Below are 16569 nucleotides of genomic sequence, written 5' to 3'. Positions count from 1 at the left end.
ACACTTGCTATAAAATATCCTGTATATAAATTCAGGTATAACGAGATGTGATCATGACATTAAATATTCTAGAATAGCATTATGATATTTAATGTTGCCATGTTTACAGTCTGTGTATTACATTTTTATTTTTTTTTTTTAGCTGATGGACTTAGATTTGATTAGGACTTATACTGTAAATAAACTTAGAAATCTTGGTTTCATCCCTGGAGAACTCACTGTACAATCAGTTTTGTTAGCTTAGGAGCTTTTGGAGTGTTCAGCTAACAGTCAACTGACGTGATGGAAGAAGTGACCTCTGTAGAGCACCTTGCTGGGGCACTCACTGCTGGTGCTTTCACAGAAATGACGGTTGGGTTTTGTTCCATTTCTCCTGTTCCCTCCTGAAAATGGAATTAAAGCTGAAACCTGAAGTATGTTCATCAAACCACAATTTCATTCATTTCGGTACAGAATGAAAACAGCTCAATGTGGTCGATAGAAAGTTACCACCAGGATGTGAGATACAGTGTGGGCTCTTGGTGGATCAGAGCGCTCTTGTTCCACGCAGCGCTTCATTTCAAATTGCGGTCAGACAGGCAGTGTTACTCATGTTTTGTGTTCTATGAATGCTGCAGTGTAGGATTGCAATCTGCAGTGGAAACCACTGAGAGAGCGGGATAACCAAGTAGTGCACCGAATGAGCAGATACTGAATTGATCTTTGTCAGGATCTTTGGTTTGTGCTATGTTGGGAAGTGAACTTTAGGCCTGACACACACAGGATCCTTTGGAAAGGCAGTCTGTTTTGTGGGATAAGTAAAAGTGCTCCTGAAATTGAAATCTGATGCAGTGCTATCATTGCTCTTTCTAATAACTAATTAAAAAAAAATTAAACTGCAGATTTAAACAAAGGAACAAAATTGTAATGCTGTTTCTGCTCGCAGTATTCTAAAGCTGAATGTTAAAAGTGCCTTCTGTCTTAAAATCTTAAACCAAATACTTAGTGTTGAACTTGGCAGACAGAAGTGTCCTTGCTTTAAAAGTGAGCAAACAAACAAAAGCCCCAGCAAATTTGCTGGACGTAGAAAAGTATTAAGAAACCTATTTTAGTTTTTAGACTGAGAAGTGGTAGCAATACTGAACCAATGTGATAGAAGTCAATGATGTCATTTGGGAAAGTGAAATGCTTGTGTTTGGAACTCTGTGACACCAGAATATTCAGCTACGTTCTGTAATTGGTGCTGTGCTGCTTTTTGCCCTTGTCAGCTTCTAAATACAAAGAATTCCAACTGCATACCTGTTTAGTTAATTAGTTTAACTAATCTTAGGATTGTTTCTTAAACATGAATGTCAGAAAGACACTTACGTTGTATGGCTAAGTGGATTACAAACACTAAGTTGCTGAGGATGAACTTGACTGTGAAACATACAGTATTCAGTAGGGAAAATAGAATTTTTAGGTTGAATTCACAAAATAGTATTTGCTACTGAAGTAATTTTCTGGTTTGTATCAAGGATGTAGGTGGAAACTGCTTCTGTGTATAGAGTTCTGTGGTATGAGTAACATCTGTTGCATGTAACACTAAATTTCTTGTCCCTCTTGTCTAACGGTTTTAGACAATTCATTAAATGCATTTTGTATTGACCAGAGTATAGTTAAAGCTTGTCTTGATGTTTAGTTCTGTCTCTCAAATGCCTTGAACTCTGACGTGAGGGGAGTGAATGATGCTGAACTGGTCCCTCAAGGCTCTCCTCTGTTCTCTTAGAAGCCTCGAGGCAGCATCACCAGCATCCCTGGTTCAGATGTTGTATAGATTTCTTTCGGTGCATTCCTGTGATCCACACTAACGCATCTTTTCACTGGAGGAAGAGGTGAACGTGTGCTGCCTGACACGGTCAGCTGCAGTGCTGATAGCTCAGAGCAAGCAGCAGCGGAGACAAGTGTAATCAGTGATTACTTGGTCCAATTTGGGGTGTAATGCACACCCAAGGGGAAAAAGAAAAAGGAGAAAAGCCCCATCAGCAGAAAGTATAGGTGTTGACTAACTCGCTGTGTCTTGTGCTTGTCTGTGTGGGCATAGTCTGTTAATTCAGTTTGTTTAGTAAAATTGTTTAGGGCCAGATTTTCAGCAGTCCTGTCTGCAGTTTGTGTCTGTGTGCACATGGAGGTCAAATGGGAAATCTGTTTGGTCTCTGGAAGAATTTGCTGCTGTATTTTGTGCACAATCTTGCAAATCTGGTCCTAATTGTGAACTCTCCTGTCTTGTGTGCTTCTCTTGCAGTTCCTTTTTACTGGAAGTGATTTGCTAGAAATGGCCCTAACTCTTCTACTTTCTCTCTCGTGCTTCAGAAATGCAGTTGGCCTGAATAAAGGGCAGAATTAATATTAGCAGTAGAAATTTGGACCTTTTTGCATCCAGATCTTTGACTTTTTTCTCACTGCTACCAAGGATAGCAACATCATATTTCTTCCAGTAAAATGGCTCAGATTGCCATTAGTATTGTGATAGAAATCAGAGGAGTGCTTCGTGCAACCGTTCCCCTGTCTGCCACCCTCAGCCAGAACAAGTGTCACAGCAAAGGTGTGATCGATACGAATTTGCCATTTACAAAAGAAGGGAAGCTCTGAGGATACAGTAGTACACCTAAGTGCTTGTTAATAATACTTGGTCTGGCAAAGGGACAAGGGGAGAGCGAGTCATTACGCAGATGCTGGTTGTGGCTTCAACCCCATCATAACGGAGGGGGGAAAAATCAAGATACAGTAGTTATGAATTTGGGCCGTTGCCCTCAGCCCTCCCTGGCTCTCAGAAGCCCTGCAGGGAGGGGCAGATTCAAGGAAGAACAACTTCATCCCCAAAGCTGTTTAGGAAGTAAACATTCCTGAAATCCTCTTACTGTAAGGTACTTGAAACTCCTAAGGCCAATGAAGCATTCAAGTCTTGTTTAGGAAATGAGTGTTCTTGGAACTTTCTTACTGCAAAGCGTTTGCAGTGCTAAGGAAGGCCAACAAAACATTCCTGCCGCCTCCGATATCTGAAGTGACAGCGAGTCTCTCTTATCAGGAGATTTCAACATCCTGCAGAACGCGTTTGTCTTCTGCTGTGCCTCTGTTGATTGTTCAGAGAGATTGGCGAGGTGCTTTGGGCAGCGCTTGGGTCTCCTAATTTATATTGGTTAAAGTTAAGGAGAGATCTAATAACTTCAGATCTGCCAACATTGTTTAAACGTGATCTAGACAAAACTGGTCCAGAAAAGGTGAAGTATTCTGTTACCATAAAACTGTATTAAGCATGGCCTAAATATTAGGTGTGTGTTCTGTATAGTGTGTTCCATCAACTATTTATCACCAGTGCTTTAAACTCTAAACTAAACATCCCTTTAAATGGAGACATTGGGCAGATGTTCCTTTTATCAATATATAGATGGAGAGATTCTCTTATTGCAGGCTTAGGATAAGATTTTGCTAACAGGTAAAACAATGTAAATATGTATGAATTCTATTTGTTGCACATAACTTTTTGGTATAAAAAAAAAAATAAATGTAGAAATTACCTGTGGATGTCTTGCTGCAATCATTCTTATGCTGCATTCATGCAGTCCGAACATAAGAGCTTGAATGAACCCAATCAGAGGCCTTTTTGGACTCAGTCTGAGCCTTAGAAACTGTTTTTAAAGTCAGTACTGTAATTTTCTTTCTCCAAATGTACCAAGTTGTGATCTCTTTCAAAGCAATTGTATGCTAGCAGTAGAAGGGTTAAAGCACTTGGGTCCTCAGAGAATACCCTCGTATAGAACTGCGGCTTCATTGCGTCTTGCTGAATGTTGTGTGCACATGAGTGTATAATGGTTGAGCAGCATTGAGGCTTTACTGTTTACAGTTCTTTCAGTAACGAGCAAAAAAAGGTTAAGTGTGTTAATCAGTTCCTTCTTTCCCTGGTTCTTCAGGTGTTTTAACTCCACTCTGACAAAATGACGGAGTGTCTGGAAACTGCTGTTTATTTTTGTGGATTTGGGGGGACAGGGATGGCGGGGAGCAGGGAGGATGGGAGCTTTGGGAGGAAGGCTTGGATAGGTGGGTTTTGAGGTTACAGTTGTACTGAGCTGTTGAGAACAAGCAGGAACTGAAACTGAAGTGTGTGCTTTCCGTACATGTGGATATTAAATTTGGCATATGTTTTGTTGGACTGAATGAAAGGATAGCATTCTCTTCTGAAACCACAAGTCCTGAGCTTTATTGTAGCTGTCTCAGCCCTGGTTTCTAATGCACTAACAATGTCAAATCTTGATCTGTATTTCGATGTGGCAGCTGTTGGTATGTCAGATTGTCTTGAAATGGGGAGGAGAATGGTTTTTAAAAATTATCTAGAGGGTAAGAAGTTGACGCTGATTTCAAACAGTGGCAGTGGCCTTGAGTACACTATTCACACTTGCGTCAGGCTACATCTGAACAAGTGTCTTTCTAATATTGATAGACCTTTATATTCTGGGTTTTTAGTTAATGACAAGGTCTGTAAACCTAACACAAGTTTAACCACAATGAACGCTGGTAGTATGTTGTTTCTTTTCCCCCTAGAGGTTCAAGTAAAAATGGTTTGAAGTCTGCAGTAAACATGTATGTGCTTATTCTGCACGTGGCAATGGAAAGTGTTGTTGGGCTCTAATGTGCCACATCTAAAGGAATGAGAAGTTGGCCACCACGTAACACGAGCGCATTCTTTCTTGAGGTACGAGCAGAAGAGCAGGTGCAGAAAAAGCTGGCGTAGCAACAAGTTCACACAGCATCAGTGAACTGGGATAATGAAACTGTTGTCCCAGAATTCAGTGGGCAGCTCCTATTTCTGTGGTTCTGCTGTGGGTGATGCTGCTGCTGGGACAACCCTGTGAGCTTGCAGTAAGAAGCTGGCAGATTCTGGGCTCTTCTGTGAGTACTGGCACTATTTACTATAGCCTAAAGTCTGGCCTTTAGAGTCCTCTAAGACTGGTGTGCAGCCTAAAAGGGAAGTTATTATACTACATTACTCCCTACGTACACATTAACTTACATATAATCCTACTCCAGAGTGCTTCAGGCCCTTATCAAAAAGGCTTAGATTGAATTTGCCCTCTAGAACTCTATTCCTGTAGAGCAGAATGAAAACTTAACGTGAAGGAAGCTCTTCATGCTGCAAGGTAAAGCTGCATGTAATTGTGGCAGTTCTGGTACTGTGATTAAATAGCTCTAAACAAAGTTCAGTTGATGTAGTACCTACCTATCCAACATATTCCACCTTGCTGCTGTGGTATGAATTCCATACTGTATTGGAGTATGTTGGGTATCCTCATAGAACTATCAGTTCACACGCTTCCTGAGTTGCTGTTAACTCAGAATTCCTCAGCCAGCTGCATGTGCTCTGTCCAGTTTTAGACAAGAGAAGTTAGGTAGTCAGTGATCCCGTGGACGACGTGCTGTGAGCTGAGTGGTAGCAGTTAGGGAAGTGTAACTGGAAAACCTCACTTGCATTAGAGGGAATTGATGCTCACTTAGACTAGTTTGGACTTTTGAAGTCTTCTGCATTGATTTCTATTGTATTATTTTTGTTTTGTTTTTTGCTATAAACAGATACCTCAGTCAGGATGTCTAACTTAGCTCCTTGAAACTCTGAACGTTTGTTTTACTACCTGGAAACAGGAAGCCTACAGGCATGGCTGAGCATAGTAAAACTAATGTTTCTGATCTGCTTTGTGTCATAGTAACTACTTTAGGTGGACTAGAAATTGCATTAGACTTGCAAGACTTGTGTCAGGCATAAATATTATTTAAACAGGAATTTAATTAAAAAGTTCAACATAGTACCCAGCTGTTAATGCCTTTTCATTTCATTATAGAAAGAGGATATGTGATTTTATTATAGGAGGAAGACAGCTTGATTCATTTGCAATCTTCCAGTATCTTTCTCTCAGAACAAATGCAGCTGACTTGGGCTGTCGTTGGCGGGTAAATATTCCTTTCTTGTTCCCCAAAACACGTGTGACCCCTGTAGAGAAGTTATAAAATAAAGCAGTTATATACAAAATGCTCTTCTGTCCCCTATTGTGAATTGTTTCAATGTATGTTCTAAATCAGGTTAAGTGGGAGAGACCTATGCACTTCCTTCTACGCGTCAGATACAGCAGGGATTTTGGCAAAGGTATTTTGTGTGATCTGGGCAAGAATCACTGATAGAACAGAGCAATATAGCTGCAATTCATTGCATTTACAGCTGGAAGTCGATGACAGTTCATTCAGGTATGTCTATTAACTCAATCAGTATTGCAGCTTCAGCAGATGTTATTTCTGCCCTTAATGCCACCCTGTAACTTGATGATGAAGATGTCAGTTACTAATTGTTCGGCTGTTCTATCCCTTAGTGGTGCCCGCATCCTTTTTGCCTATTTTGGACTTGATAGATAACTAGAATTAGTGACTGCAACATGTAGAGAGACTGGAACTGCATCTGTGTATGTAAGTTTGTCTGAGTTTTTCCATTGTCCTATTTGAACCTTGCTGACTGCTTCTCTCTGACAACTAAGCTTTTGAATACCTATGCTGGTGCTCTACAAATTATTTTAAATGGTGATTATCTGCCTGTGTTACCACTGATAGTTCACTGCCCTAGCTTGCTGTAGGTGGCATATGCACAATTGGTTCTTTAGGTGTCCTGAGCTACAGCAGTTTGATTTGTGTGAGCACACTGTAGTGCCCCATACTTCATAAATGACTTACCTTCTATTAACAGTGGGTTAAGTGTCACAGTAGGCCGTTGTCAACCATTGTGGTATCTGGCCCTCCACTGCTAACTCTCTCCACCAAGTTAATAATACATTTATTTATGGTGCTGCATTATTAAGTGCAGTAGCAGATGAAATATGAAGCAAGCGAGACACTTCCCTAAAAGCTAACTGAAGCTCTGAGTTGAGGAAGGCCAAGAAAGAGATGTAATCTGTGTCTGCTTAGAAGCTTCCCTTGTGCTCTGCCCTCCTGCACTGTCCCATATTCCCATGTTCTGGCTGGCATCTTGGCAGATGAAACAGCTGGGAGCTCAAGCTGGAGAAAGAGAATGCATTAAGCCCAGAAGGACCTTCCCTGCTGGCCTTAGTCACACTGGACTTTGTCACAGAAACCAGCTGTGTTCCATCTCCAAAAGCAGAGGGTTCCTTTGTCCTACTCTACAACACAGTATTCTATGTGTCATAAACCATTTTATGCTTGGAGTGAGAATGCAAAGTTATTCAGAATGTAAATATAAGCTTACCTTGATTAGTCATGAAATCAGCAAAGTTCCAGATGAGTTCCCCAATCACATACTCTTTCCTCTTTTTGTCAAAAACAGAATGGTACTCTTTCAGCAAAGCTTTCTGATACTCCTCACTGAACATAGCAGGTGGATCCTACAGCCAGGAAAAAGAGGTGACTTTAAATGAAGGTAACTGTTAATCTCAGCAATTACAATTGTTTGATCTTTTCATGGCCACTGCATTAACAATGGCTATTTTACTAAAGATTCACAACTACTGCAATTGTGAGAGGAAACAAAATGTAATGCCAAGTTTACCTCGGGGAACGTGTGTGGTTTTGCTTTACTAACAGTGCTTTATTGTGAAAGGTGTAGGAGTGCCATCCCTTCTTATGGACAGTGGTGCTGTGACATGGATGTCCACTCCCCACTGTTGCATTTTCCACTGAGGCATTTTTTTGCAAATGCCAAAGTACAGATTCAGATTTAAATCTTAACTTTTAGAGATTTAAATGCTGTAAGTTTAAGTTGACAGTTAGCTGTATCTTGATTGCCAGAACGATTAATTATAAAGGGAAAAGCACACTGTAGTTTAGGACCCAAACACAGAAGTGTTATTATTTATATTTCACATGGAGTGCAGCTATACTAGCAGTCAGAGCTGTTGAAAACTGCATACCTAGGGGAAAACTAAGCAGAGAATGGCTTCAGGATATTTAACACTTACACTGTGAAGTCCAGGAATAGAGTCAGCTCCATATTCACTCTGGATGATGGGTTTCTGGTAGGTTTTGTACCAGTTCTCAAACTGTGCTGTAAGTTGCAGTGGAATAACTTCCAGATGGCCTGAGTCATGGTACCAGGAGAGGTAGCTGTTCACACAGATTACATCCACATAAGGAGCCTACAAGAAAACCAAGGTGGGAGTGTTTTGTCACAGAGCTCAATGTATGCAAACATTTGTGAACTAACCCTCATTTTGGTTCATTCCATGGAATTCAGCCTTTTCTCCTATCATTCTGGCCCTGCCAACATGACATGTTTCCCATGAAGGAGATTTAAAAGAAGTTAGATTTTACAAGGTACTGGTGTATTAATTTGGCATTTCCTCACAGTTTTAAGCCACAGTAAAAATGTTAAACAAGATTAACCTATTTTATCCTGAGGTCTGTTAGAAGTTTCAATGTTTCCAAGATGTCTCTGGCTTGCTGCTACATTAGACATACTTACTGAGTATTGGAATATGACGGTCAAGTTAGTAGTCAATTATTTTGACTGGCAACTAAATTTGTGCATCAATGGTGCAACACTAAGAATAAGCATTCTGCAAGTTATATGCCATTTCTACCACATGGACAGTATGATAAAAGGGCACAAAGCCTACTAAAGATGAAGTGATGTTGTATGTAACTTGTTCAATGTTCTCTTAACATGTTTTGTAATAAAAAAGAAGTTCTAATATCACAGCAGCGTGCGAGATCTATTCTTTGGTTTTGTTTGCCTTGTGTATCCTCAAACTGGTCAGAATATGCTGGTAGGGTTGAGAAGAGTCTGTGTGTGTGTGTGTGTGTGTGTGTGTGTGTCTGATGCAACAGCAGTGTCCAAGAGCAAATACTCGCTCGTTACCTTTGAAACTAAGGTCACCAGGGTGTTTTTTTCCTACAGGTGGGGAGTTACAGCAGGCCATTCCTGCTAACTGCAGGACAGCTTCAAAGAAATACAGAGTATAACTTGTAGCAAGGACAGGCGGTGATACCATGTATGTACTAACCTGCAAACTCACCTGCTTGGAGTGCTTATTGTACAGTAGTAACATGAACTATTATAAAATACTAAAAGTGACATGGGAACTACCACTGAAATCTTTTTGTGTGTGTTATAGATCATTGATTCATGCTCTGGCCAGCTTAAAGCACAGTCAGTCAAGTAGCTTTTGGCTAATTACACAGCTACAAGACTTGAGTTATGAAGCTGAACTTGGGCTGGAAGCACCTTTAGACTATTCAGTATTACCAGACATCTGCCAAAGACTAACTAGAGCAGTTTAAAGAAGGAATTGAAGACAAAGTTTCCTTCTTTAGATTTCCATAAAGGCTTTTAGTGGTTTTAAAGGGCTTAAGCTTTAGTTTAATTACAAATGGAAAATCTGAGCATTAATAGACAAAATAACTGGAACAGCCAACTGTCACAATGTTCACAAAATCCAGGGGGCTGATTCTACATATTCCACTTAATACCAAGAACTGTTCTTTTGCAGGTATTTTTAGCTGGCCTACCACTACAGTATAAAGGGCTTTGTGTTGGAAGCCAAAATGTAAGTTTTCTTCTACCTCTTCTTCATAAATATCTTTAGTAAATTTGCCAAGGGAAAGGACTGGAAATGATCTGAGGACAAATTTAACATATAAAGTATAAAAAAAGATAGAAATTAAGGTAAACTTACACCATGATCAAAAGCGTAATTAGTAGCAGACACAAATGTTACAGGTCTAGAGGGATCCAGAGCTTTAGTGTGAGCTATCAGTGTCCTGTTTGTAAACAATAAAGCAAGAGTTCAATGGCATGGAGAAGCAATGCAGACAAGAATAAGCTCACTTTTCCAAGCTCCCTGTCCTTCTGCTGCTTCAGACATTTAAAGCTGCTTTCAATTTTGTAGGCAGAGCATTTTCAAGTAAATACTGCAGAATCCTGATTGTCTGCTACAACTCTGAGTCTATTTCTCCAAAAACATTGCCTTATCCTTATGCTACAGCAGGCACAGGTAGGCTGCTATGAAGGAAGCCCAAAATGAGGGAAATGAGAGAATGGGAGGGTGAGGTTCTGCGGCTACCCCAGCATTGCAGAAGGGTGGTGGATCATTTTGAGAAATGAAAATTCCCAGTTCTCCCTGAATGCACTTACAGCTATCAGTGACAGTTTGCTGCCCCCACTGCAGGATTATTCTTGGCTATCCAAAGCTTAAATCTCTTCAGAATAAAACCAAAGGGTCTGCAGGGACACAAAGCAGTGGCTTTGAAGTAGGGTGTCACTAACATCCACAAAACAAACGACTAACAATTAACTGAAGAACCTCGTCTACAGAATTAAAGGCCAAATATTTTATACCTTTGCAGTAATTCTCAGATTGAGAATTTAGCATTCAGCTTTCTTAAGTAACAAGGTAACCTGTTCCCATCAGGTCTGCTTTTGCTTTACTCTTGTCTCAAGAAGAGATGCTGAGACCAAATAGAATCCTGGCAATTTTGCAGAGCTTTACTGATTCGGAGACCATTACGTTTCTGAACATTGGTTCAACATATGCATTAGTTACACTTTTAGTTTGCATCTGTGGGTTACTTCTCTGTGCCATCTTAAACACGAAGGTACACCTCTTGCCTAAATTCAAGCCTCAGTTCTGTGTATGAGCACTCACTTGAAGTAGTAAGCAGCTGGGGGCAGATCTGATGCTGGCTCGTTGGCTACTGACCACATCACAACTGAGGGCCTGTTCTTATCCCTGCGGATCAGCTCCTCCATCACAACGAGATGATGCTGTAGTGATTTGTTCCCAAAGCTCTCACTGAAAAGGAAACAAGACTAGGTAAGAATAAAAAATCACAGGTAAGTTGTGCCAGGGGAGGTTGAGACTGGATATCAGGAACAATTTCTTCTCCGAAACAGTGGTGATGCAGTGGCACAGCTGCACAGGGAGGAGGGGGAGTCCCCACCCCTAGAGGTGTTCCAGAACTATGGAGATGTGGCACTGAGGGACGTGGTCAGTGACAGTATTGGTGGTAGGTGAGCAGTTGGACTGGATGATCGTAGAGGTCCTTTCCAATCTTAACGATTCTATGATTCTACAGCAAATGGAATGGATAACTCAAGCTTTGGTAAGCACCCATGAGCACTGAAACTGAATGTGGCTTCTGCCTTATTTCCCCAAAGGCTGCTTCACAGTTCAGGGCCATGGTTTGGGCTCACTAATGGAGCCAGGTCTGATGACACAACAGCCATGTGGCAGAACGCCCTCTGGTTGCCTAACCTCAGTGGGCAGACGTGGCACTGGGGGAGGCTTTAAAACGTGACAGGCTGATTTCTAAACAGAGCAAAGTGCCTTCATTATCAGGGTGTCACGAGCTTCAGGAGGGGAGGGGGAAGCTGTGGGAGGGAAAGACATAAGGGGAATGGTGCTTTGTGCTTTGCTTACGGCAACTTAATCCCCACTCCCGGGCACTCGTCGATCACCACGATGCCGTAGGTGTCACACAGGTCCATGATCTCCTCAGCATAGGGGTAGTGGCTGGTGCGGAAGGAGTTTGCCCCCAGCCAGCGCAGCAGGTTGAAGTCCTTCACGATCAGCGCCCAGTCCAGGCCTTTGCCACGAATCTGAGGGGGACAACAAATCAAATCCTGTCGTATTGCAGCGCAGGGCTTCGCCTCGCACCACAGCTGGGCAGCGCTGAGCTCTTCCAGCGTCAGCGCACAAGATCTCTCTGTGCATCTTTATGAGTGCAACCTCAAGCATAAGTTTAAGGCCGGGGTAGGGAGAAGTAGCCGCAGTGAGGGCTGTAACCAAGCTGCCCCTCCACAGTGCTCTCCTGAAGGAGGGAGGTGAGGGAACGGGAGGTGAGCGAACGAACGCGCGGCGCTGAGGTGAGGAAGGCGAGGCGGGAAGGGCGGCTCCGCGCGGCGGGACGGGGCGTTCGCTGGGGCTGAGGGCCGCCCCGTGGCCGGGCTGAGCCTCGCAGATCCGCGGCTCAAAGCTCAGCGCCCGCCTCGCTTCTAAGGGCGGGAAACCGCTATTTGTGACTAGAAGCGATAGCCTGGGCTCAGCCAGGCTGTGGCAGCGCGGTGAGGTGAGCCTGCACTTACATCCGCGTCCTCGTGCTTGTTGACCCCGTGGAAGTAGAAGGGCTTTCCGTTGATGAGGAACTGAGTGCTGGTGACGTGAACGGTGCGGATGCCAACCGGCAGGGTGTAGATGTCCTCCTGCGGCACGCCGCTGGCCTCAGCCTGCATCTTCACCTGGGTTCCCAAAGGAAAGCTGTGCGTGAGGTGCTGGGGAGGCAGAGCCCTCCAGGCTGTCTATGGGTGCTGCACTCTGCGCAGAGGGGGAAGAAAGCTCACTGCGTGGCAATGTGTGTGAAAGAGGAGCTCAACCTGCTTCCCAGAGGCTCTACCCTCCATCACGCAGCATCTCCTCCCTCGTATTGTTTCAAATAGTCCTTCTGCAGCAGGCAGATCAGGCCAGAGATGTGAAAGGCAAACACCTGAGAGCACATGGATGCACTCAGGTGTGCCCTGCTCTTCTCACCACCGACCTTCCCATTCAGAATCCAGAGCTCAAATTGGTTACAGCATAACTAGTAATGCCATTCTAGAGACGTGGACAGGATCCAGGGGAGAGCAAAAATAAGAAAGATGGGCCATACGACAGTTCCTTAACGCTGTTATATAGTGAGAAGAAATGCACACAGAAGAAGAGATGTCACTGTTACCTCTAAGAAGTAGCGGTATCCAGGGCTCTCATGCATCAGATAAGGCCACCACAGGTTTGGATTTGGCACTTTTAACTCTCCAGCTGGCCCGCTGCCTGTAGCAACCACTTTCCCCTCTTGATCACGTAAACTCAGAGACAAGGAATAGAGTTCGCTGCCAACTACCGATATCTGATATTGCACCATTGCTGGTTCAAAGGACAACAAAGCACAGTCAGAGACTGGCATGAAAGGCAAAATACATACATCCCATGTGGGGAAATTTTCACATACAGCAGCATTAAATAGCAAGGGAAAACAGCAACAACAATAGAAAGGTACAAATTATAACAAGTGTGACCTATCTTGAGGTCCAGAAGCTTTCAGGTAGATTTGTATAACACAAATATCTGTTACTTAGAGATAATCCTGCTTTAAGTGGCAGAAAGACTGCCTCTGCTGAGGAATCCTACTTCTAGAAACACCGGATTGTCCTCTCACTTTAACAACAGAGTCTTGTGAGTACTTTTTCTTATTGTTTCTGATTATTTTTTAATCAGCAACTGCTGAGCCAGGCACTAGACCAGCTAAGGTTAAAACAAAAGCCACTACAAAACAAATTCAATTGGAATTGGTGGTTATTTTTTTCTATTGCCCTTGTCATCTCAATTTGGAGCCGGAGGTTGCCGCTGTAATTGCTCTGAACATACCAACACTCTCTGATGAAGTAGTTGTCACAGTAATATCATCTATGTAGACAGAAGGTGTGGTGTAAAGCACAACTGGGCGATGGATTCCAGCATAATTAAAGAAATCAAACCTGATGTTCTGTACAAAATAGTTCTTGGGATACCTGAGTGATGAAGACAGGAAAAACAGCTGCATTATGTTTCATTACACAAGAACTGAAGGCAGCATATGGATGCTGGTAAGATGTGCTGGTAAAACAGTCTTTACAACAGGATGGGTCTGTATTTCAGCAGTGCTACTGATGCTATGCTGAAGGGCTTTACCAGTTAACATACATCTACTGCACTGAATGGGTTTGATCTTTCAGGACAGCAGGCTCTTGCACTTCCAGCTGAACTCAAGCTTCTCAATCTGCCATTGATTCAGCTTTGCAAACCATTTAATCTTAGTTCCCTGTGTATAAAACAGATGCAGTAGTTCAGTGTAGATTCCTCATCACACTGAAACTTAAACTTCTCACTGCTTGGCTGACGAATTTTAGTAAAAACACAACCCATGCTCTTCTAAGTTGCACAGAGGGTCTTATGAGACAGCCGCTGAATAAATCCCCACTCTCTCATCCCTGGGTTAACCTGACAGTGCAGCACGTTAGTGGATCACCTTGTTTTGTCATTCATGTACTGAATTGTCCCCGGAGGCAGAGTGTGCAGCGTCAGAGTGTTGTTCAATGCAACAGTGATATGGCAGGGAACCCCCGGGCTGCGCTGGACAATCCTGCTTATATCTGCTTCAAAAGGGAGGTGGCCGCCTTCGTGCTCCACAACCTGCACTCCATTCACCCACTGCAACAGAAGAGAGCCGTGAGCCCAAGAGGCAGGGTTAAGATCTGGTGGCAGTCGTAGCAGCAAGAAGGGAAGGAGCACAGCGATGGGCAATTGGGATTTAGAAACACAAACACAACCACCTGTGCAACGTACCACGATGGAGTAGTAGTGGGCACTGCCAAACCGGAGCACCACCCTGGTGCTGAGGTCGTCCTGCAGCCAACGTTGAGGAAGCAGCACCTCCTTCTCATACCACACCCAGCCAATGTAGTTCTCCAAGTGGGGGTCCTGAGTGATGTCATTGAAGCTGGCAGGCACTGGCATGTCAATAACAGGACCAGTCTGGCAGGAATTGAACAGAACAGAAAGGAGCAAATCATTAAAAAGAAGAAATTCTGCTGTTTGGTTATGTAGCCTGTACTGCTGGAGGTATCCCCTGCCACTGACAGCCTCTCTAAGTGGAAATACTTGGAAGAACCTGCCTAGAAACCAGCGTGGTCTGTCCCACACAAGTCCTGCTTACTACCAAGCTCTGTTCATACAGGATGAACCTGCTGATATCTTTTCCCCTCTTGAAATGCTTTTATGAACAGCTCTGGTACCACACAGTGGGAGGGAGGGAAATGCCCAGGTGGCTGCTCAGCCTGCGATGCCTCACAAAGTGCAGTTCTTCTTGCACACAGCTCCAGCGGTTCAGTGCACAGTGCTGCAATGTCAGCTCACTGCCATGATGTTTTGTGCCAGGCCATGAGCCACAGAGTGACTGCAGCAGAAGCTGTAGAACTTTCAAGTCAGCACCCCTGAGGAAGCACTGTTTATACCTCTTTACATGGGCTGAGTGGCCTTTCGTGCTCCTTAAAAGCAATTGCCATAGCGGTAATTCACTCAGCTCGTTATTAATGTAAGGATTATAGGCAGGCAGTGTTGTAATGCATTTAACATCTCAGTAACCGGATGCTATGACACAACTGAGCCATTCATTTTTAGTGCCTGCTGCACTCGTGATGTTGCAGCAGCGCACAGCTGGAGTGCTTCCCCTTTCCATGAAGAGTGGAACCAGGAAGGCCCTGGAACGACCTCCATGTGCAGGGCTGACTCAGTGCTCACACTTATGGAGCTGCAGAGAAACTGAATCCTTAGTAGACATCACAAAATGCTAACAGGGAAACAAGGACTTGGGGTGAAGCAGATTTTGTAGCACCTGGTGCTATGAAACCTTTGGCCAGGATGCCCACATCGTGCACCTCCTTGAAGGAGATTCCCGGTGTGTGAATGCTGAGTGCACCTCTCAGCCCCCGCTGGGAGCACTGCTTGGGATCCCCCTCCTCTGGCTCTTTTCTGCCCACAGCCCTCCTCTCCTCTCAGAATTAGGCTAAAAACCGTCCAGAATGCTAAAAGGGGAAGGATGGTGCTTTCAGCTTAGGATATGCATAATCACTGCAAGAGTGGGAGCCGGGGTTCTCTTAGCAGATCGAAGTTACACCGTAACCTGCTTATCTGCACTCGGTCACTTAGGAAGGAGCAGCTAACAGCTTGCGGCAGGCAGGAGCGGAGCTCCGAGCAGCGCCGGACGGCCGCAGCAGCACGCGGTACGCTTCCCCAGCGCCTTCGGGCAGGACGTTCCGTGCAGCCCCGATGCGAGGCGAGCATCTGAGCAGAGGGGAAGCGGAACAGTTCTCTGCTCCTGGGAAAAGAGCCCCGCAGCAGCCGCTGTCCCAGAGGAGCCGCCCGCCCGCCCAGCCCCGCGCTACCTGCCGGAGCGGCTGCCGGTACCAGCGCTGCTCGAAGCCGGCGTCCCGGCCCGGCGAGAAGTCGGCGCGGAAGCTCCAGATTCCTCCGAGCTCCTTCAGCTCTCGGGAGGGGCTCTCGCGGGGGTACAACATGCCGCCCCTCACGGCCGCCACCCGGCCGGCCGCGGCCGCCGCCACCAGCACCAACAGCTGCAGGCGGCATCGCCCCACCGCGCCGCACGGCGCCGCCGCCGCCATCTTGGTTGTGGGCAGCGCCCGGCCGGGGGGGGCGTGGCTGCCGCTATAGGGCCGGGCGGGAGCGGGCGGTGCTGCTGTGACCGGCCGGGGGTGGGAAGGTCAGCGGTGGCGGTCGAGTGAGGTGGTGCTGCTGGAGTCCTGAGACGTTTTATTCCGTTATTTATTTACTTACTTATTCATTTATTTAATAGTTGTTGTTTGTTTGTTTTCTCCCGTAGACAACTGTGGAAGCGGGCGGCGTGGCAGCCTTTGGCGACCATCAGGTATGGCGAAGAGCCCAGATCACCTGACGGCAGCTCAGCCACGAGCAGGAAGGTGCTTGCTGTGTTAGGAAGTCACGTTTGGGCTGACCTATGAACCGTGGTAACGTTTTC

The 16569-nt window shown here is 44.7% G+C and overlaps 1 protein-coding gene across 1 annotated transcript; it reads right to left on the bottom strand.

Annotated features, from left to right (window-relative positions):
• Window positions 1-122: 122 nt before the first annotated feature.
• On the bottom strand, window positions 123-16226 carry GUSB (glucuronidase beta). The gene is made up of 12 exons (XM_048966573.1): window positions 15959-16226; window positions 14361-14549; window positions 14044-14225; window positions 13404-13546; window positions 12715-12902; window positions 12089-12241; window positions 11424-11602; window positions 10650-10796; window positions 9681-9765; window positions 7965-8141; window positions 7256-7391; window positions 123-5998 (listed from the first exon to the last, which is right to left on the bottom strand). The coding sequence occupies exons 1-12, from the start codon at window positions 16193-16195 to the stop codon at window positions 5844-5846; spliced, it is 1971 nt and encodes a 656-aa protein (XP_048822530.1). The 5' UTR covers window positions 16196-16226; the 3' UTR covers window positions 123-5843.
• Between the last annotated feature and the right edge of the window lie 343 nt (window positions 16227-16569).

This window comes from Lagopus muta, chromosome 20 (assembly GCF_023343835.1).
Source record: "Lagopus muta isolate bLagMut1 chromosome 20, bLagMut1 primary, whole genome shotgun sequence".
Lineage (NCBI taxonomy): Eukaryota > Metazoa > Chordata > Aves > Galliformes > Phasianidae > Lagopus > Lagopus muta.
This window is presented reverse-complemented; position numbering and strand designations above follow the sequence as displayed.